The 21,931-nt window shown below is 37.1% G+C and overlaps 1 protein-coding gene across 1 annotated transcript in view; it reads right to left on the reverse strand.

Annotated features, from left to right (window-relative positions):
• Positions 1-1,150: 1,150 nt before the first annotated feature.
• LOC150080254 (amine oxidase [flavin-containing]-like) overlaps positions 1,151-21,931 on the reverse strand; it is a 173,354-nt gene continuing 152,573 nt past the window's right edge. The window contains exons 12-14 of the mRNA XM_090381580.1: positions 16,605-16,699; positions 14,503-14,677; positions 1,151-1,743 (exon numbers count right to left, since the gene is read on the reverse strand). Coding sequence (XP_090237706.1) covers positions 1,570-1,743; positions 14,503-14,677; positions 16,605-16,699 — 444 coding nt within the window. The 3' untranslated portion in view covers positions 1,151-1,569. The remainder of the gene's footprint in view (positions 1,744-14,502; positions 14,678-16,604; positions 16,700-21,931) is intronic.

Raw genomic sequence — 21,931 nt, forward strand, 5'->3', positions numbered from 1 at the left:
CATTTAACAGACTCCAGGCAAGGAAAAGGGTCTATCTTTCTTCTAGGAAATTCCCATTTCTCTTTCATACTGTGAAATTCTGTAAAATGTCAATGAATGACAGATGTCTAACCCTTAATTTTTTCAGCTAAACAAACAGCTGACAAAAATACCGATGCTAATGTTACATCTGCCAGATACCACGCAAGTGCAAGTTGGAAGATAAGTTTTTCAAGGAAGACCTTGAAAATTCTAAAAAAAAAAAAACCATGATAAAAACTTTATTATTAGTTTCTCTTCTTTATTTTCATTCAATATTTTAATTGAGCTGAGCAAACTGTAAATAACAGATCCTGTTGTTTTTAATTCAGTAGAAAAGCAAAAAATTAATTTTATTTTTTTATAATTAAAACAAGAAGGGGTGTCTCACAGATACAAAGTATGCATCTTTGTTAAATTGAGTAATGGAGAGTTAATGGACTTCAAAAACAATCGATAGCAAATTGAGAATTTTATCTGTAAAAGGTATTCGCTATCAATTAAGATATTTTAACTATAAAGCAAATTTAAATCACAGCTAATGTGATTTGAATTTGCTTGATAATGCTCGCAGAATAAACCTTTGAAGGCTTGCTTTGTTTATTAGTCCATCAGACATTCTGATGGAGTTAGGAATTATCAGAACTTTATTCCCTGTGAATGATATTTCATTTTACAAATTGTAGGTTCATGAAAAAAATAATTCCCAAAATAATTTTTAAAATCATGCAGTACTGACATATGTTACAGCAGTTTTTAAATTATGTACCATCTACAGTATAGCAATTTTAAAGTTTCAGTGTGAATATTATGTGAGAGTGACAAAAATTAAACCGGTTCACTATACTGATAATAACCACTTGTTACTCATACAAAGAAAAGAAATTAAAGTAAATTAAATTAAAATTCAAGATCCAGAAGTTAAAAAAAAAAAAAAAAAAAAAAAAATGTGTAAAATTACATATGTAAATGAACAAACTAAATAAAGAGGGCATAATTTTCTTGTTTCAAAGTCTTTCCTTGTCTTTTTTTTTTTTTTTTTTTTTTTTTTCATGTTTTCAGTAATTCTGAGGTTTTTAAGAAACTGTTCTTCAGGTACTTGTAGAATAAACCTTGAAATTGATACACTGTCTTCTTACAAGAGCTACTCAAAATAATTTATTGTATTCTTATTTTTACCTAAAATGTCCAAAGTCTAATTTACCCACATATCTTACCAACTAGAAAGCCTTTACATCTATCTCTCTACTCTTCTGATTTGAAATTCTTCAATTATTCTTCTTCCCAATGTTGAAATATTCACCATAACAGAATAATTTCGATATTTGCTTGATTGATGTGGTTCAACATCTACTGATCAGTGTCATTTTTCTGACTTTCCATAGTATATTTGAATTTGTAGTGTATATTACATTATAACAATTGCAATAGAAGTGTATTATAACATAGCTAAATAAACACAACAAATTAAAATTCTGAAGCACAGATCCCTTGCCACCTAACAGCAACTTAATTGATTTCTTATAGTTTCCCTTAAAGTTAAATCAGTTTTCACCTTAATTTGGGACAAAATGATTGGATCCATTCAAGATCCCTCCGATAAATTATTATACAGGTAAGAACAGTGCCAAGAAAACTTGTACAGCCCAAACATTTTATGAAGCCAGATACAGATGGCAGATTATGTTCCCAGAATGTTGTCTTAAATGGAAATGCAGGAACATCCTAAAAAAAAAAAAAAAAAAAAAAAAAAAATTATGAATGAAAATAATTTAGTTTTGAACTAAGTTTTTAAATCTTTATATGATATATGAAATAAACCATGTGCCTGATTTTGTATCTTGATTTTTCCAAATGATGCTTCCTGCCCTAATATGATTTATCTTCATCAGCAGATGAGAGAACCATTGATAGACTGGAGGATGGTCAAACATACCAGGACATTCTAAAATCAAAAGACTAGAACAGCAAAAACAGTCTACCAAGATATGATCATTATTTGGCTTTAAATGCTGACCAACAATTTTTTCGCAGACAACTCTGTTCAGCTTGTAACCTGATTCTCAACTAGCCCTTGTTCAACACAAATTTGGAATGCACAACTTGACTGACTTAGTTTAAGGAGACATCAACATTGGCCATGCGAACTGCTATTGATCTGAGGGACTAAGTTATAGAGATGAGATCAGTAGTCTTTTCATTATCTTATAGAGATGAAATCAGATAGTCTTTTCATTACATTGACAGAAATGAGAGAGAGGGAAATTTTCATGTTATAAAAGAGCCATACCATGTAAGGTATGGCTCTTTGATAACATTAGCATTATCATTAGTAGAGGCATTTGATGCAAGAAAGCAAGCTTATGCAGCATCAGCCAAAAAAAAAATAAAAATAAATAAATATATAAATAAAAAATAACCACTTCCACTTCACCCCTCTGTTCGTTCGAAATACCTGTCCAGCTGAGCCTTGAACTTATTTAGGCTATCAACTTCCACGACAAGGGATGGAAGTCTGTTCCACCAACCAACCACCCACAAATAACATACCCAACGAGCAGAGTCAAGACAGGGTGGCTGTCCTACTCTCCCAACCTTAACATAGTTAAGCATGTGTGGAATGCTCATTGGGTAACAAGCATCCCACACATTCTCAACAACCAGTGGAATTCTTCACATGCCCAAGTAACACCCCATTGATACTCCAATGCAGAGTGATAAAGAAACTCTACAATCTCCTGGATAACCCAGATCAGCTATCTGAAAGTAATCTAACTAGCAGAAGACTAGAAATACATGTACTATGGCTCTGCCTTTGAGATGTTCAAGTGAGTTACTACTGATTACAGTTTTTCCTCTCCTTTCACTTATTTATTAGTAAAATCCTTTGGATTTCATAACTTGACTTTTTGCTATATTTTTCCATTGATAAACTGAAAGTTACCCTAATGCCATCTCTGAACAACAGGAATATCAATTTTATTGCCAAACCAGGTCTATTTTGGGATATCTTCTAATAGAATAAGACATTTAGTCCATCCCATCATTATTTTGGGATCCATTCATTGTCTATCCTGCAATTTCAATCCAAATGTGTATAAAGTGTTGTACTTTTAAACTTTGAGCAGGCATGCTCAAAAAAAATTGTACATTTCGTATAAAATTCACCATTCAGTATTACTCAGTAGACAAATAATTAAAAAACTGCATACTTTTTATTGTCATATTTATTGTAATTACCTATTATTTTAGTTGTGATGCAGCTGTGAATCACACAAGCAAACCCTGAACTTTTGATCAAGTCAAAACATTTTAATATTAAAATAATTAAACATATTAAAACTTATAAAAAAAAGTATTTCCCTGTTTGACAATATTTTATTAATATACAGCTTCTGTGTGGGAAATGTTTCACCATTTGGAGCAAAGATGAAAAGGCTTTTGCCAATTAACAGCTTTAGAACAGCCAACAAAGTTAACCATAAAAAAAGTCTTTGTACAAGAATTTAAACAACTTTGAATCCTTGTTTCTGCACATTGCTGATGCTCATGTAAAAATGTAGACTAATAAGGAAAGCCTCGTTTCTGAGCCTTAATGTCGACAAACTAATATATGCTTTCATAAGTTTTCTTATTATGTCTCTCTTCTCCTTACTAACCACTCTATCTCTAGTTTTTGAATTATTGAAAGCAAGGATACATTTATAAATTTGCAAGTTCTAGACAAAATATCCATATACCGCCACTATAGAAGTTCAGAAAACAAGTCCCAAATGATGCACAAAAAACAATTTTACTTAAGTAAAAATATTTAATATTTTCAAATATTAAATATAAAAATAAATAAATATTGGTAATTTTTTATTTTCAAAAAATAATGGAATTGATTGTTAGTCCTGCCAAATTACAAGTCCTGGACAACTGTCCAATTTGTCTAGGCATAAATTCAACTCCATTCATCAGCACACTATTCACGTTTCATATATTTGTAGCAGATGGGTTAGATATTATTGAAAATAAACAACTATTTCACCAGTAAAAATAATACAGGTAGTTCCTGACTTTGAGTTAATTCGTTCCTAGTGCACACTCATAAAGAGAAAACTCGTAAAGTGGGAATTTATTTCCCATTGGCGTAATGTTAAAAACAGGGGTTACATTCACATCAATGAAATTTGACCATAGTAATGTTAAATAAAGGTCAATAAATAATAGTTTATGCATAAACAATGATTTTTTTTTTCCAAAGAAATGAAAATATAGCCTTTAAAATCAAACAAATTATAATAATAAATTAATGTCATACAAATGTTAAAGAATATTTATTCTTCATCATCAGACTAAATGCACACTTGATGGCTCATCACTCATTGCTGGTTCGGCACTTATCGTGAGTTTGTTGGAAGCACAAGGAGTCGTCTGTTTCCAAGACAGTCTTCTCTCTTCTTTATAAATTTTATGATAGCATGTATTAGCATTTTTTAAACTGTAGCAACTTTTCTAGTGCACTCGAAACTTCAATCTTGTGACTCAAAAATCTCGATTGCTTTTTCTATGTGTTAAAATGCTTCATCGAGCCCTTTGAGAGTGAAGGAACAAACAGGAGTTTCAGCTGCTAAATCTTCTTCCTCAGCTTCTTCACGTTTTGCCATTTCAAAGAGGTCTTCATTTGTGTGCTCTCAATTGTGTGCTTGAAGCAGATCAGTGGCATTAGTTGTAGAAACCTCAAGCTGCAATTGGTTAGCAATATTAACGACAGCTCCTGTTGTTTAATTTTGTACGATCTCTGCTGGTTTTTGAAATCCTTCAAAATTATCAATAAACTGAGGAAGAGTTTATTCCAAACACCCTTCAAATTTATCCCCCTTAATAAGCCAGATAAATTTGAAATAAGACAACACAGCAAAAATGAAGAGCAATACAACCACTCTTTGTAATGTCAGCATGGTAACAGTTTTATGTTATGTGAGTTAATGATATACTCTCGTCTGCCTGGACAAACACACACATAGTAATACTGTATTGTATAGCTACATGTGTGATTTGAAATTAAGGATTTATAACTGTTTAGCATTTATTTATTGCAATTTAGTGCACTCGAAACTTCAATCTTGAGACTCAAAAATCTCAATTGCTTTTTCTATGTGTTAAAATGCTTCATCGAGCCCTTTGAGAGTGAAGGATTTACCGGCAGAAATACTTAACAAGTACAGGTCACTGTTGAACAAATGCCGAGAATTAGGGTTGAATTTGAAAGTGTCTGCAATTCTGCCCAGACACGATAGGAGGGAGTATATGATGAGAGCCTTGTCGATCAATTCGGCCCTGGAAAGATTGTGCAAGGCTCAAGGGGTAGAATTTTTTTCAGCCTGGACTGTACTTGTTAACAGGAGAGATTGCTTCTACAGGGATGGGATACACTTAAATAGAAAGGGTGCAAGAATATTTGCTGATGCTATCGAGGCAGTGTTAGGTGGGTCGGAAAACTGCTAGCTTGGGGGGACACAAAGACCAATAGATTGACAGTAGCCACTGGCAGAGGTGAAAGAGATTCTTGCACTGCTTCTATTAGAATGAGCAGAAGCCTGAAAAACAAGATGCATGATATTTCAGAGACTGCTGGGAGCCATTGTGGTACAAGTAAACACACGGTTTGTGTTAGGGTAGCTAAGAATAGAAAAGGTGCAGGTATACTTGCATGTACACCAATGCTAGGAGTTTAGTAAACAAATTTGATGAATTTGAGGTATTGCTCAAAACATCAAAGGCAGATATTGTTGGGATATCAGAGACGTGGTGGTCACACAGATATAAGGAATGCAGAACTGGAATTTGGGGAGTACAACGTCTACAGAAAGGATAGACAGGATAGGAAGGGGGAGGGGTTATGCTATTAGTTAAGAAACAAATAAAAACCAAGGAAGTGAAGCCAGTCGACATCGCAGGACAGTGCAGTGTTGAGTCAGTTTGGTGTGACATAAGCACTGGGAGATCAAAATTGAGAGTAGGAGTGTGCTATAGGCCTAATGACTCTGATGAGTATAATAAGAAACTGTACAGGGAAATAGAGTGGGCCAGTAAATCAGAGAGTCTTATAATGGGGGATTTTAATTTCCCAGAAATTGACTGGAATTTGGGGGCTGGTCACTCACACACTAGCGGGGCTTTTGTGGATTTATTGGATGATTGTTTTCTACATCAGCATGTTCGGGAGGCAACTAGAGGGAGTAATACTCTTGATTTGATTATCAGCAATGAATCTTCATGCATTAAGAATCTGCAGATAAAAGAACCACTAGGTAGCAGTGATCACAGTGTGCTGAAGTGAGATTTACTCAAAGAGGTAACTACCATTAGGGATAAAGGGAACGGTTATTGCTTCCGTAAAGGCGACTACGATGGACTGAGACAATATTTAAATTCTATACAGTGGGACCAACTGATGATGTTACCAACAGCAAATTCAAAATGGGAAGCATTCAAAGAACTTATCTTGGAAGCTACTAGGCTTTACATACCAACTAAGAAATATTGTTCAAGGTTTAGGCCAAAATGGATGTCAGATGAACTAATGAGGCATATGGCAGAGAAGAAAAATGCATGGGATACTTACAAATTAACACATGAAACAGAAGCCTATGATAGATACAAGTTGATATGCAACCAAATTACAAAGGAGGTTAGGCAGTCAAAGGCAGATTACGAGAAATCCATGGCAAGGGATGCAAAGTAAAACAGCAAAGAGTTCTTTACTTATGTAAACTCTAGAAGGAAGAGGATGAATTAGATTGGTCCACTTGATATTGATGGGTACTGTTGATGATCCTGCTCAGGTAGCTAACAAACTAAATGAATATTTGCATCGACATTCACACATGAGGAGTTATTCAGCGAGGGGAATGCCAGAGGTGTATTCAACTCTAGCAGTAAGCTACAGAATCTTGAAATAACTGGGAGTAAAGCGGAGGAGAAATTGTTGAAGATAAACTCAAGAAAGGTACCCGGGGTGGATGGGATCTATCCAGTTATATTAAAGGAGGCAGCAAAGGAAGTAAGCAAACCCTTAGCCATAATTATGAGAGCTTCCTTGGACTCAGGGGAGGTACCCATAGACTGGAAATGTGCAAATGTGACTCCAATTCACAAAGGAGGATCAAAGGCTGACACAAGTAATTATAGACCTATGAGCTTAACTTCTGTTCCAGGAAAATTAATGGAGGCACTGGTTAAAGAAGCACTGCAGGATCATTTAGACAAGACTTCAGTTATAGCTCGGAAACAGCATGGTTTTGTTAAGGGGAAGTCTTGCCTGACCAATTTGATTGGATACTATGATGCAATTACAAAAGAACTGGATGCAGGGAAAAAGCTCTGATATTATATACTTGGATCTTAGAAAGGCTTTTGATACTGTTGCACATGGAAGACTGCTGCACAAATTGGAGCAGTGTGACATTGGAGGCAAATTGCTGCTATGGATAAAGGGGTGGTTGAGGGGGAGAAGACAGAGAGTGGTAATCAATGGACACTGATCATCGTGGACTAATGTTATTAGTGGAGTCCCTCAGAGTTCAGTATTGGGTCCATTATTGTTTTCTGTATTTATAAATGATGTTGATGATGGTATATCAAGCTTAATGTCCAAGTTTGCAGATGATACGAAGGTTGGCAGTGTTGTCAAGGACACTACCGACACTATGCTACTGCAACAGGATCTCGAAAGGTTGAGCAGATGGGCTGAGAGGTGCAAATGAGGTTTAACATTGACAAATGTAAAGTACTACATATGGGAAACAGCAACCCCAGAGCAACGTATCAACTCTGTGGTACTACACTGACAGTGGTAGAGAATGAAAGGGACTTGGGGGTGGTTGTGCAGGCAGATATGAAGTTCTCTGAGCAGTGCAGACAGGCTGCAAGTGTAACTCATGGAGTATTGTCAATGATATACAGGAATTTTTCCAGCAGGGATAAGGAGGTGATTATTCCCTTGTATAAGGCAATGGTCAGGCCACACCTAGAGTACTGTATACAGATACAGGTCTGGAGACCTCATTTCAAGAAGGATGTAGAGCTGCTGGAACGAGTACAGAGAAGGGCAACAAGATTAGTGAATGGAACAAAGGGGTGCTCTTACAAACAAAGGCTTAAGTTTTGCAAATTACAGTGTCTGGAGACTAGGCACCAGCGAGGTGATCTGATAGAGGTGTATAAAACCTTGAATGGTTTGAGCATGCTCAATGCTGATGGGATTCTTCCTCTAGCTCAGAATAATCACCTGAGAGGGCATAAATTGAAATTGAGGAAAGACAGATGTAGGATAGACGTGCGGAAATTTGCCTTTAGCCAGCGAGTGGTTGGTTGGTGGAACAGACTTCCATCCCTTGTCGTGGAGGTTGATAGCCTAAATAAGTTTAAGGCTCAGCTGGACAGGTATTTTGAACGAACAGAGGGGTGAAGTGGAAGTGGGGTTTTTTTTTTTTTTTTTTGGCTGATGCTGCATAAGCTTGCTTTCTTGCATCAAATGCCTCTACTAATGCTAATGCTAAAGGAACAAACAGGAGTTTCAGCTGCTAATTGCAATAAATAAATGTTTAGCATTTATTTATTGCAATTAACGTTCATATTTTCGATTTTGTTGATACTTGAAAAAAGAACTCAAACCAAGGAACTCGTAAAACAGGAACTGCCTGTTCTTGATGTAGTAGTAGCAGCAGTGGCATGTGACGCAAGAAAGCAAGTGTATGAGCTTATGCAGCATCAGCCAAAAAAAAAAAAAAAAAAACACACCATGCCCTCCAAATGCCTGTCCAGTTCCTTCTTAAATTTATTTAACTTATCAACTTCCACAATGACAGATGGAAGTTTGTTCCAGCGATTAACCACCCGCTGGCTAAAGGCAAATTTCCGCACATCTATTCTACATCTGTCCTTTCTTAATTTGAATTTATGTCCCCGAAGGCTTGTAATCAGAACAAGTGTCCCATGTACAGGACTTCTGATGGAAACAACACATAAAACAGCACTGAGGTAGATAGCAAGTTCTCACGGAGCACTTGCTACCTACCTCAGTGCTCTTCTGCCACTTTTCAGAAGAATAACGAAACTAATGAGATTTTTTTTTTTTTTTTTATGTAAACCCCAAACACTAGAGGTATTAGAACCTATAGTACTTAGGTACTGTGCTTGGGTTGGAGGTTGAGAAGATATTTGTTGACATTGGACTTGAAATTCTGTAGCCTGTAATTTTCAGGAAATACGTATGAAGGAACGTTGTTCCAGAAAATTGCAGTTGAATGAATAAATGAGGAAGATGTAAAGTTGGTTCTGTGAGTTTGAAGTTGCACAGTAAATGGATGTTGGCTGGGGGCTGCGCCTGTTCGGACTGTTTTGAAAGAGAGAGCGGGAATTAAAGAAGCCAATTCAGAAGAACAGTGCCCATGGAAGTATCTGTAGAAAAGGCATGCAGCAAAAACAGTACGTCTATGAGACAGCGAGTGGAGAGACACTGCTAGAGATGAATCATTAATTAACCTAACTGCCCTCTTCTGAGAGGCTTAGTTTGTTATTTGGAGCATTAGCAACTAAGGCCATATTGGTCCACGGATAAGCGGTGGTCATTCCCTGACCTTTCCGCATCCTCCATATTTGGTGGATGCGGAAAGACTGGGCCTTTCCGCATCTGCAAAAACCCGGTCTAAATCAAGAAGCGTGTGCTACGCACTGCTGCTCCTGCCCAGTTGGCTACAGAAGTGCCACCCTCTTCTGAATGGAATCCAGAAGCCTGAGAGAGGTTTTTGGAGCACCACCTCAGATGTGGGAACAATATTCCATGGCAGGGTGGATTTGCGATTTATACAGAGTGAGCAGTTGTTTGGAAGAAAAGTAACGCCAAGAGCGAAAGAGAAAGCCAGGCTTTTTTAGATGCAGAAGAAACAATAGTTGTAATGTGCTTGTGCCAAGAGAGATTAGAAGTCAGAGTAATCCCCAAAAGAGATATATCATTTTGCTTAGAAATCGGAGTGTCACCAAAGATAAGCATAGGAGCAGAAGAATCCTTTTTGTGAGATATAAGACAAGACTGAGTTTTAGAAGAGTTGAAATCAACTAAGTTGTCTTTGCCCCACTGGAGAATTACCTGAAGATCGGCATTTAAGGAACTGGTAGCAGATTTTCGAGAAGTTGAAGCTGATTGAGCAGGGCAAGGTTTCTCAAAATGGAAAGTAGAATATAATGTGCTGTCATCGGCAAAAATTATGGATAGGATTCCCGGTCAATGGAAGACGGTCGTTAATATACAAGAGGAAAAGAGTGGGGGATATAACTGAACCTTTGTGGAAACCAGCATTAGTGGGGAAGTTAGAAGACAAAGCCATCTATCATCACCCTCAGTAAGCAATCAGAGAGAAAACTGTATAACCAATTACTAAAAACAGTTGGCAGACCATTAGATGGAAGCTTGTTTAGAAGACCTTTATGACAAACAAGATTGAAAGCCTTTGAAATGTTAAGAGCAACTACTTGTGTTTCACCGAACCTTTCCATTTAATTAGTCCATAAATGGGTAACATAAGCCAGAACATTACCAGTGGATCGAGACTGATGGAATCCATACTGGCGATCATTGATCAGACGGAAGAGTCTAGGTAGTTTAAGAGTTGGCGGTTAATTGATTTCTCCATTACTTTAGAAAGAGTAGAAGTAATTGCAATGGGACGATAATTGGATGGGCGGGATTTGTCACCCTTTTTAGGAACTGGCTGGATATGGGCAAATTTCCAAGCAGAAGGAAAAACACCTTTGGAATAAGAAAGTGAAAAAAGGCGGCAAAGAATAGGAGTAAGTTCAGGAGCACAGGTTTTGGAACAAGTGGAGAAATACCATCAGGACCTGGAGCTTTCTTAGGATCAAGGTTCATCAAAATCCTTCTGATATCCTTTTGACGGAAGACCACAGGAGGCATTGAATGTAGCGTGTTGGGAATGGTGGGAGGTGTTTTACCAAGATAATTAATGCATGAGTTGGAAGAAAAATGGGATGATAGCAGGTCAGCTTTATCCTTGGCTGAAGTGACAACAGAACCATCTGGTTTGGACAGAGGTGGGAGCAAAGATGGGAAAAGTTGTGGCCAATAGCTTTGGCAAGAGACCAGAATGCTGGGCTACCATTTGGGCAAGAAGCAAGTTTTCTACTCCTAGTCTGTTCAAACTCTAGTTTGGACTGATTAATAACTGCTTTACAATTGTTGCGAGCTTTCGTGTAGGCAGAAAATGAAACTGAAGAATTAGAAACAAGCCAATTATGATATGCAACATTCTTCTCTTGAACAGCCTTAGCACAATTATTGGAAAACCAAGGTTTAGATAAAGGACGAGATTTTAAAGTGGAGTGTGGGATAAAAGATTCCATTCCTGCAACAATGATTTCACTGACGAACTGAGCAAATGTTGACATCAGAAGTTTTGAAATAATAATGTGACCAGGGAAAAGAAATCTTGCGGGTCATCCCATTTTGCATTCTTGTAATGCCAAACAACACGAGGTTGGGAATAGCCATGAGATAAAGGCTCCACTGGGGAAGAGACAATCATAACGTTATGATCTGAAGTGCCTAAAGGACCTCTAACTTCGACCGTGTACTTAGAAGGGTTGTTTGTGAGAAAAAGATCAAGCATGTTGGCTGTATGGTTAGGATTGTCCAGTATTCTTGTAGGTAAATGAACAATCTGTGCGAGGTCATTAGTAATTGCAAAAGCCTCAGCATCTCGACCAGCTGGGTCGGTTTGACTAGAAAACGGAAGCCAGCTGGAGTTGTGAACATTAAAATCACCAAGGAAAATTACCTCACTGTTTGTAAAGTTGGACTGGAGAATGTCAAGTTGCAAAGAGAGGAAGTCAAAGAGCTCCAAGTGATTAGTGGAGTTGGGAGAACAGTAGAAACAACAGATGAATTTCACACAATGAGGTAGAGAGATTTTAAGCCAGAGAAGATCAAAGAGAGGAGATTCCAAATTGCCATGTCTCTGACAGGGAATATCAGAATGGACATATGCACAAGTACCACCTTTGAGGCGAAAGGAATCATACAGCATATAATTTGGGCATCTGAGATGAGTAGTAGGTGAATCAACTTGATAACTGAGATTCTGTCAGAAAAAATACATGGGGTTTGGAAGACTACAAGTGGAAATGGACATCGTTGAGATTAGAATTGAGACCATGTATATTTGTGAAATGAATTAGACAGTGCTTTTGAGGTTTAGGTCTTTTTGCAGATAAGCTTGCTCTATTAGTTTGACAATTCATGGTGTATTCAATAGTAAGAAAAAGTGAGTGGGACATGCTGTATGACGTAATGAAATTTTTGGATATGGCATACACACTGTAAGAATATACCCAGATCCTTGATATAACATGGCTTTGACAATGCTCCCTGCATACACACTACTCTGGCTCCCTCCATTCACTATCTGGCAGAGTAGAGGTAGCAAGATTATACACTAGCTGATCCGGAAACCTCCTAGAGTTACCAATAGGTTCGGTCCGGTGTACTAACTAGTGGCTGGCCTGTGAACACCGTTTTAGAGCTGTACCCTCGAAACATAAGGAATATTGGATCTCACCAGGATGTTCATCATAACCTCAAAAGTCATCAATCATAGTGCATGATGGAAGAGATAGGGAATGGTTGACCGGAACCCTTCCGGTCAACCCTTGTGATTGAAATGTGCATTTGAATAAAATAATAATATTTAAATATTTACAGATATGCCAATTTGTATCTTCTATTTATGAAATGGTTTATTGCTATTTGTTGGTTTTTATTTAGACTGGATTTAATATAGTAATTTTGTCATGGTAAATAACCAGATGCCCTCTGTGGGTTTTTTTTTCATAATGCCTTGTCTTCATTCAACAGGTCTCACAATACACGAAGCTTTGATTTGAATCCTTAGTACCAGTTAATGTATGATAGCAGAAGTGGTGGAATATGCATAAGGATTAGAAGGAATGGGAGATGAGGAAAAAAAGCAAACAAATGATGCATGAAATGTGGCTAAAAACCAATAGTTGGTATTTGGAGAGGGCAGTATAAGCCAACAGACATGCCACCCTAAGAGAAATACTCGCCCAGTTCAATCAGGAAACAATGCATTGGAAACTGCACTAAGTTACAGCAGTAATAATCTCATTACATAGCACCTCTGCCTAAACGAACATGAAAAAATGCCTACGATGAGTTATGGAGTATTAGAATTGTACACTAGCGGACTAGAAAAAAAAAGGATCTATTTATCTGACAAATCGAAGTCCAACTATATTGTTCAACTACTATGGCAACAAAAACATTGAAAACCATAGCCCCATCATACATGACCACAACACTACACCCTGGTGAGTGTTGTGGTCATGTATGATGGACCCATGGACCAAAGTCTAAACACTAGATCATATTTAAACATTGTTGCAGACTAAGTGCACCTCACTGTGTTCACTCTCTACCTGAGAAGTGGAGTAAACGTCCAGCAAAATAATACATTACACTACTGTGCTTAAGTCTTGCTGAACTGGTTCAAGGAATGCAATGGAGGCTGCTTTCAATATCCCCAGAAACAACAGACCTCAATCCCACAGAGTACATATGGCTAACAGTGAGTTTCACATAGGGAACCACTTGCAATTCACTCTACAAGAATTAGAAGTTAGTGGAATCTATGCTGAGATGAACTGCTAGGGCAGTGGTTCACAAACTCCCAGGGTTCACAAGAGTGTTCCAGGGGATTTTCACTAAAAATTCTGTAATGGCATCTGCTTAGGTTTTCATAGGTATATTTTTGTAAACTACAAAATAGTTTAATATTAATTTATGTGGTTTGGTTCAAAATTAATATTTAGTTATGGTTTGGTCACGTGCCCTTACGTGCACGACGGGATGTTAGCGGGGGGATTTGGTGCAAACATGCCAATATGTATCGCACCATTCAGCTGTGATAAAAAGGGTTATAAAAATTATAACTAATAATAAACAAAGAGAATAAAGTAAAATAAAATTAAAGAATTGCAACAAAAGTAACATCTCCCACAATTCCTTGTAATTAGTTTATTATACTATATTACAGTACATCACGTTAAATAAATGTTTTCCATACTAAATAGTTTTTCATTCTTAAAAACATTAGTTATGTATAGGTACTTATAAAAATTTTTTATAAGCATTATTGCTTAAAAAAACATAGTACTGGAAATATTTCATAACAAAAATTCAGAAGTGTCATATGATTTCAGAGAATATAGGTTTAGTAGTTCACAATAAAAATACGTTGAAAGGGGTTTGCAAGTCAAAAAAGGTTGGGAACTGCTGTACTAGGGGATCTAATAAGATATTAGAAGACAGGCACAACTAATAAAGTGAACACTAGTGTCTATGCACATTAAACAATGTAAAAAAATTATCTGTAAAAATAAAACTGAGGAATAACTTACAGGTGCCGGTGGCTCCTCTTGCCATATTTGGTCTTTAGTAATTCTTCCCATATCATACAAAATTTCCCTAGCTGCTCTTTCACCAGCTTCAACTGCTCCCTCCATGTAGCCAGACCAGCGAGTGGCAGTTTCAGTACCAGCAAAGTACATTCTCCCTATAGGCTTGCGAAGTTCTCTGTTCAGAGAAAAAAAAATTGAAGTATTAACAGTTTCGGTAAATTCAAAACTGGCTAGTGATCATGAATATTTGGCTGTTAGCAGAATTGCCGTTTCTTTAATCCTAGAATGCTACTGATAAATGAATAGGCATTACAACTACTGCTCATTTACAACTCATTCAAAAGGGGAAAAAAATCAATTATATTAAATTTCAAGTTTAATACAGTAGATGCCATACAATAAATTCAATAAACTGAGAACTATCTTGCCCTACATGTCTAACCAGCTGTTTTTAAACTGTTGTAAGTAAGCAGTTAGGTCTTAGTATTTATCTCTATCTCTATCTCTCCCCCTCCCTCTCTCCCTCCCTCCCTCCAAACATTCCAATTCTCCTTCTCCCCAGCACACATCTCATCCATTTTATTTATTTTCCTTATAGCCATTATCATATGTTTTCTTCTTCCATCCTCACATCTAATCTTCATTTCTAATATACAGGTAGTTCTCGACTTTACGAGTTAATTCGTTCCTAGCGCACGCTTGTAAAGCAGGAATTTATTTCCCATAGACAAAAGGTTAAAAATAAGGGTTAAGTTCTCAACAATGAAATTAGTTAGCTAATTAGTTTATATTTAAACAATGATTGATTTATCCAAAGAAATGAAAACATAGCCTGTAAAATCAAGCAAATTATAATAGAGAACTTATTTATGACTTACAAATGTCAAAGAATGTTTATTCTTCATCATCATCGACTAAATGCACACTCGTTGACCACTCATTATTGGCTCAGCGCTCGTTGGTTTTTTACACAAGGAGTCATCTTCTTCAGAAATGTTTTAAGAGGCGTTTGTAAATTTATAATTAAAAGGGATTATCTTTCCAAGATAATCTCTTTTAATTATAAATTTTATCATTGCATGCATAAGCATTTTTTAACGGCACACACAAATTGCAACTAACACGATTCACGTGGAGTAACAAGTTTACGAAGCTTAAAAAAAAGGAATGAAGAGAAGATTCTGAAAATTTATTTATGTTTTTTATACAATTAAAGATTTCGGTAAAGGAGAAACACATTTCACCATAATAACGTAAAAAAACCACACAATTCCAGCTATTGGTAATTTTGCAAATGCAAGAAGATTGAGTTTACTACAGGTTTATAATTGCTTGCAATAAGTAACAGAAAGCCCAATAAACTGGAAAGTGCAAATTGTTTTTATTTTTTTATGGTCGTGACCTCCAGAAATGTGCTTTAGAAAAATATCACAAAGGCATTTAAAATTGATTCTTATAACGGAACATATGATAACAATGAAAGTGTAGTGCATTTTAATGATTTGAATTCTTAACTAATACAATTTACAAATCATGCTCATTACCTTTTATATGGCCTTAAGGTCATGCTCTTGACCTTAAAAATTACATTTTAGAGAGATAAACAGCTTAGTTATACAGAGAAAATTTCAACTACCGAGATCTTGAAATGAATTACTGAAAAACAATGTTATTGGATTCACATTATGGCATTTTAACAATATGATGGTGTCTCTGGAACTGATTAATATCGTAAAGTGGGGTACACTGCTTGTATAGCTATGCACGTGGTTTGGAATGCGGGATTTATGAATGTTTATCATTCATTTTTTGCAATTAATGTTCATATTTTCGATTTTGTTGATATTTGGGAAAAAAACTCATAAACCTGGGAACTCGTAAAGCGAAAACTGCCTGTATTAAATAATAACTTGAAATTTTAAGATAGTATAACAATAACAGTAATTACAAGATAGTACAATAATAATAGTAATTACAAGATAGTATAATAATAATAACTATAAATACATTCAAGCAAATATATGCATGGAATATTTTTTTTTATTCTGGAAAAAAAATAATAAAACTAGGTTATAGCCTTGTGCTCTAGGCTACAGCCTCACCTTCCATATCTTGTAAGAGTACCAGGAATACATGTGAATATACATCCTCCAGAATACTGCTCTGTCATCCAGTTGTGTTCTTCATAATGAATTGGCTGAAAAAAAAAAAAAAAAAAAAAAAAAAAAGAGTGTTATGGGATAAAATAGAAAAATTACTATTATGACACTTATTAAAAAAATTAATTTTTGTTAAAAAATTTTTAGCTTGTAATCATTGTTAAAGATGTCAAAATTACATATAAAATAAACTTTATATCAGATAAAAAAAATTGTGAGGTAATGTACGTAAAAATTAAATCGAAGTCTTCCATTAGCAGAAAGGAAACTAATTTTCTTTTCTTGAATTCCTACAGATTGCAATTTTCATAAATTACATATAAAGGAAAGATATTACAAAGGACAGCAGTAGAAGGGAGGATAACAAGGAAAAGTTAGCTCGGATAGTGTAAAGCTGAACTTTGAACAAATGTTGAGGTACACACTGGACTACTTTAGAAGAAATAAATAGAATTACAGATGCTAATTCAGAAAAACAATGCTCATGGAAATATCTAATAAAGAGGCATACAGCAGAAACACACAGGTATCCTGTGTGTTATCAGACACTCAGCCTAAAACACTGATGGATCCAATATCTCTCTATTACAGAAGATTTAGGAGAAGTCCGGTTGGCCTGCCTCCCTAAAATCCACTCGTGCACACCTTCTTGATGGTAAGCCCTGTTACGTCACTTAGGTGGCAACGAACGTGTAGAGTGGTTCTCTTCAAGACGCCTGGTCAGCGTGAAGAGGAAAAGACCAAACCCTCCAGCAATGAGAGCACAACAATACAAATGGCCCTCAGTCCCCAGCAGCTTTCACTCTTCCTCTTACGGCAGTGAGAGGATCAGAGTGGAAGCAGAGGGTGCTAAGAATCTCTGGGTACGACCAGGCTGCCATGCGCGGAAATTGAACTTGGCCTGTTATAACGTACGATCACTCATCGGTGAAGACAGGATATTAGAGCTGGAAAAGGAATTAGAAAATGTGAATTGGAATATTAGCATTAGCATTAGTAGAGGCATATGATGCAAGAAAGCAAGCTTATTCAGCATCAGCCAAAAAAAAAAAAAAAATAAAAAACAACCACTACTCCCATTTCACCCCTCCGTTCGTTCGAAATACCTGTCCAGCTGAGCCTTAAATTTGTTTAGGCTATCAACTTCAACAACAAGCGATGGGAGTCTATTCCACAAACCAACTGCCCGCTGGCTAAAGGCAAATTTCCGCACATCTATCCGACATCCGTCCTTCCTCAATTTGAATTTATGCCCTCTCAGGTGATTATTCTGAGCAGGAGGAAGAATCCCATCGGCATTGAGCATGCTCAAGCCATTCAAAGCCTTATACACCTCTATCAGATCACCTCGCCGATGCCTAGTCTCCAGGCTCTGTAATTTGCAAAACTTAAGCCTTTCTTCGTAAGAGCAACCCTTTGTTCCAAATCTTGTTGTTGCCCTTCTCTGTACTCGTTCCAGCAGCTCTACATCCTTCTTGAAATGAGGCCTCCAGACCTGTATACAGTACTCAAGGTGTGGCCTGACCAATGCCTTATACAAGGGAATAATCACATCCCTGTCCCTGCTAGAAAAATTCCTGTATATCATTGACAAGACACCATGAGCTACTCTTGCAGCTCGTCTGCACTGATCAGAGAACTTCATATCTGCCTGCACAATTACCCCCAGGTCCTTTTCATTCTCTACCACTGTCAGCGTAGTACCACAGAGTTGATACGTTGATCTGGGGTTACTGTGTCCCATATGTAGTACTTTACATTTGTCAATGTTAAACTTCATTTGCCACCTCTCAGCCCATCTGCTCAACCTTTCCAGATCCTGTTGCAGCAGCATAGTATCAGTAGTGTCCTTAACAACCCTGCCAACCTTGGTATCGTCTGCAAACTTGGACATTAAGCCTGATACACCATCATCAATATCATTTATAAATACAGAAAACAACAATGGACCCAACACTGAACCCTGAGGAACTCCACTAATAACATTAGTCCACGTTGAGCAGTGTCCATTGATTACCACTCTCTGTCTTCTGCCACTCAACCATCCCTTTATCCATAGCAGCAATTTGCCTCCAATGCCACACTTCTCCAATTTGTGCAGCAGTCTTCCATGCGCAACAGTATCAAAAGCCTTTCTAAGATCCAAATATATAATATCAAAGTTATTCCCTGCATCCAGTTCTTTTGTGACTACATCATAGTATCCAATCAAATTGGTCAGACAAGACCTGCCCTTAACAAAACCATGCTGTGTCTGAGCTATAACTGAATTCCTGTCCAGATGATCCTGCAGTGCTTCTTTAAACAGTGCCTCCATTAATTTTCCTGGAACCGAAGTTAAACTAACAGGTCTATAATTACTTGTGTCAGCCTTTGATCCTCCTTTGTGAATTGGGGTTACATTTGCACATCTCCAGTCCATGGGTACCTCCCCCGAGTCCAAAGAAGCTCTCATAATTATGGCTAGGGGTTTGCTCTTCATGCTCTTTGCAATGAACACACACACAAAGACATCCCCTCTGGCTATCATGACTTGATAAAAGGTAGCTTCACAAGAAGAGAACAAATAACACACACAATATAATCTTGATTTGTAGAGCTGCCCTTGGCAATTCTTCTGCATTTTCACTACCTTGGACCCTTTGCTTTGCTGTTCTAGTCTGAGGCATGATTTTAGTCCAAATTTAATTTAAAGCAACACATGAAACAAACCAAGAGATATCAAAATAATAATGCTACACCATTTCCACTTATATTTGATAAACAGTACAAACTACACTTTTTTAAATTATTTTATGGATAATTTGTGATACAAATACATTATAAAATCAACCTTGTACTGCAATAAATTTATAGTTTATGGATGGACCTAATAAAAACAATTCTGATATTATTTACATTCCATATAGAGCATATATTATTCATATATCAATACTGTAACAATGGCTACATAATTTGAATGATCATATTGATACAATGCAATGACGGCAGAAGTAGATTTTGGATTTTTTTTAAGCAAAATCAAAGGCCAAGAAAAAAACAAATTCATCAACTCAATCAGCTAAACACAAATAATAACCACATTACTAATTTTAAACAAAACTTAACAATAACTCTTAGCTGTTTGTTATTTGGTTTTTAGGAGCATTAGCAACTAAGGCCATATTGCTCCGGGATATGCAGTGGTCATTCCCTGACTTTTCCGCATCCTCTGTATTTGGTGGTGACGGGCTCGAACCCCGGTCTAATCAAGAAGCGTGTGTGCTACGCACTGCTGCTCCTTCCCACCTGGCTACGGAGGTGCCATAACTCTTAGCAATAAAGAAAATTCCACTTAGCAGCTCCCAAAAAATGATCCAATGAAAAATATTCTCAAAGGCCAGTGTCCTTGCTACTTATTATATATTACAGAATGATGTCGTATTATATATATTATTATTGTCCACTGGACAAAGAAAAGCAGCAAAGAGTTCTTTACCTAAGTAAACTCTAGAAGGAAGGGGATGAACCAGAATGGTCCACTGGATATCGATGGTTCAACTGTTGATGATCCTCCTCAGGTGGCTAGCAAACTAAATGAGTATTTTGCATCAACATTCACACATGAGGAGTTAATAAGGGAGGGGAATACCAGAGGTAAACTAGCAGAGAGCTAGATGATTTTGTAATACCTGAGAGGAAAATGGAGGAGAAATTGTTGAAGATAAACACAAGAAAGGCCCCTGGGGTGGATGGGATCTATCCAGTTATATTAAAGGAGGCAGCAAAGGAAGTAAGCAAACCCTTAGCCATAATTATGAGAGCTACCCATGGACTGGAGATGTGTAAATGTGACCCAAATTCACAAAGGAGGATCAAGGGGCAACACAAGTAATTATAGACCTGTTAGTTTAACTTCTGTTCCAGGGAAGTTAATGGAGGCACTGGTTAAAGAAGCACTGCAGGATCATCTAGACAAGATTTCAGTTATAGCTCGGACACAGCATGGGTTTGTTAAGGGGAAGTCTTGTCTGACCAATCTGATTGGATGCTATGATGTGGTCTCAAAACAACTGGATGCAGGAAATAACTTTGATATCATATATGTGGATCTTAGAAAGGCTTTTGATACTGTTGCACAAGGAAGACTGCTGCACAAATTGGAGAAGTGTGGCATTGGAGGCAAATTTGTGCTAAGGATAAAGGGATGGTTGAGTGGGAAAAGACAGAGTTGTAATCAATGAACACTGCTCTTCATGGACTAATGTTATTAGTGGGATCCCTCAGGGTTCAGTGTTGGGTCCATTGTTGTTTTCTGTATTTATAAATGATATTGATGATGGTATATCAGGCTTAATGTCCAAGTTTGCAGATGATATGAAGGCTGGCAGAGTTGTTAATGACACTAATGACAGTATGCTGCTGCAACAGGATCTAGAAAAGTTGAGCAGATGGGCTGAGAGGTGGTAAATGAAGTTTAACATTGCCAAATGTAAAGTACTATATATGGGAAGCAGTAACCCCAGAGTAACGCATCAATTCTGTGGTACTATACTGACAGTGGTAGAGAATGGAATGGACCTGGGGGTAATTGTGCAGTCAGATATGAAGTTTTCTGAGCAGTGCAGATGGTCTGGAAGAGTAGCTCATGCTGTCTTGTCAATGATATATACAGGAATTTTTCTAGCAGGGATAAGGAGGTGATTATCCCCTTGTAAAAGACAATGGTCAGACCACATCTTCAGTACTGCATATAGAGGTCTGGAGACCTCATTTTAAGAAGAATGTGGAGCTGTTGGAATGAGTACAGAGAAGGGCAACAAGATTAATGAATGGAAGAAAGGGTTGCTCTTATGAAGAAAGGCTTAAGTTTTGCAGATTACAGTGTTTGGAGACTAAGAACCTGCGAGGTTAGGTTGGTTATTTTGGTTTTTAGGAGCATTAGCAAGTAAGGCCATATTGCTCCAGGGATATGTGGTGGTCATTCCGTGACCTTTCCGCATCATCCGTATTTGGTGGTCATGGGCTCGAACCCTGGTCTAATCAAGAAGCGTGTGCTACACACTCCTGCCCACCTGGCTACAGAGGCACCTTTACCTGTGAGGTGATCTGATTGAGGTGTATAAAGCTTTAAATGGTTTGAGAATGATCAGTGCTGATGGGATTCTTTCTCTTGCTCAAAGTAATCATCTGAGAGGGCATAAATTCAAATTGAGGAAAGACAGTTGTAGGATAGATGTGTGGAAGTTTGCCTTTAGCCAGCGGGTAGTTGATTGGTGGAACAGACTTCC

This window comes from Mastigoproctus giganteus, chromosome 9, assembly GCF_048544385.1.
Source record: "Mastigoproctus giganteus isolate SK-2022 chromosome 9, ASM4854438v1, whole genome shotgun sequence".
Lineage (NCBI taxonomy): Eukaryota > Metazoa > Arthropoda > Arachnida > Uropygi > Thelyphonidae > Mastigoproctus > Mastigoproctus giganteus.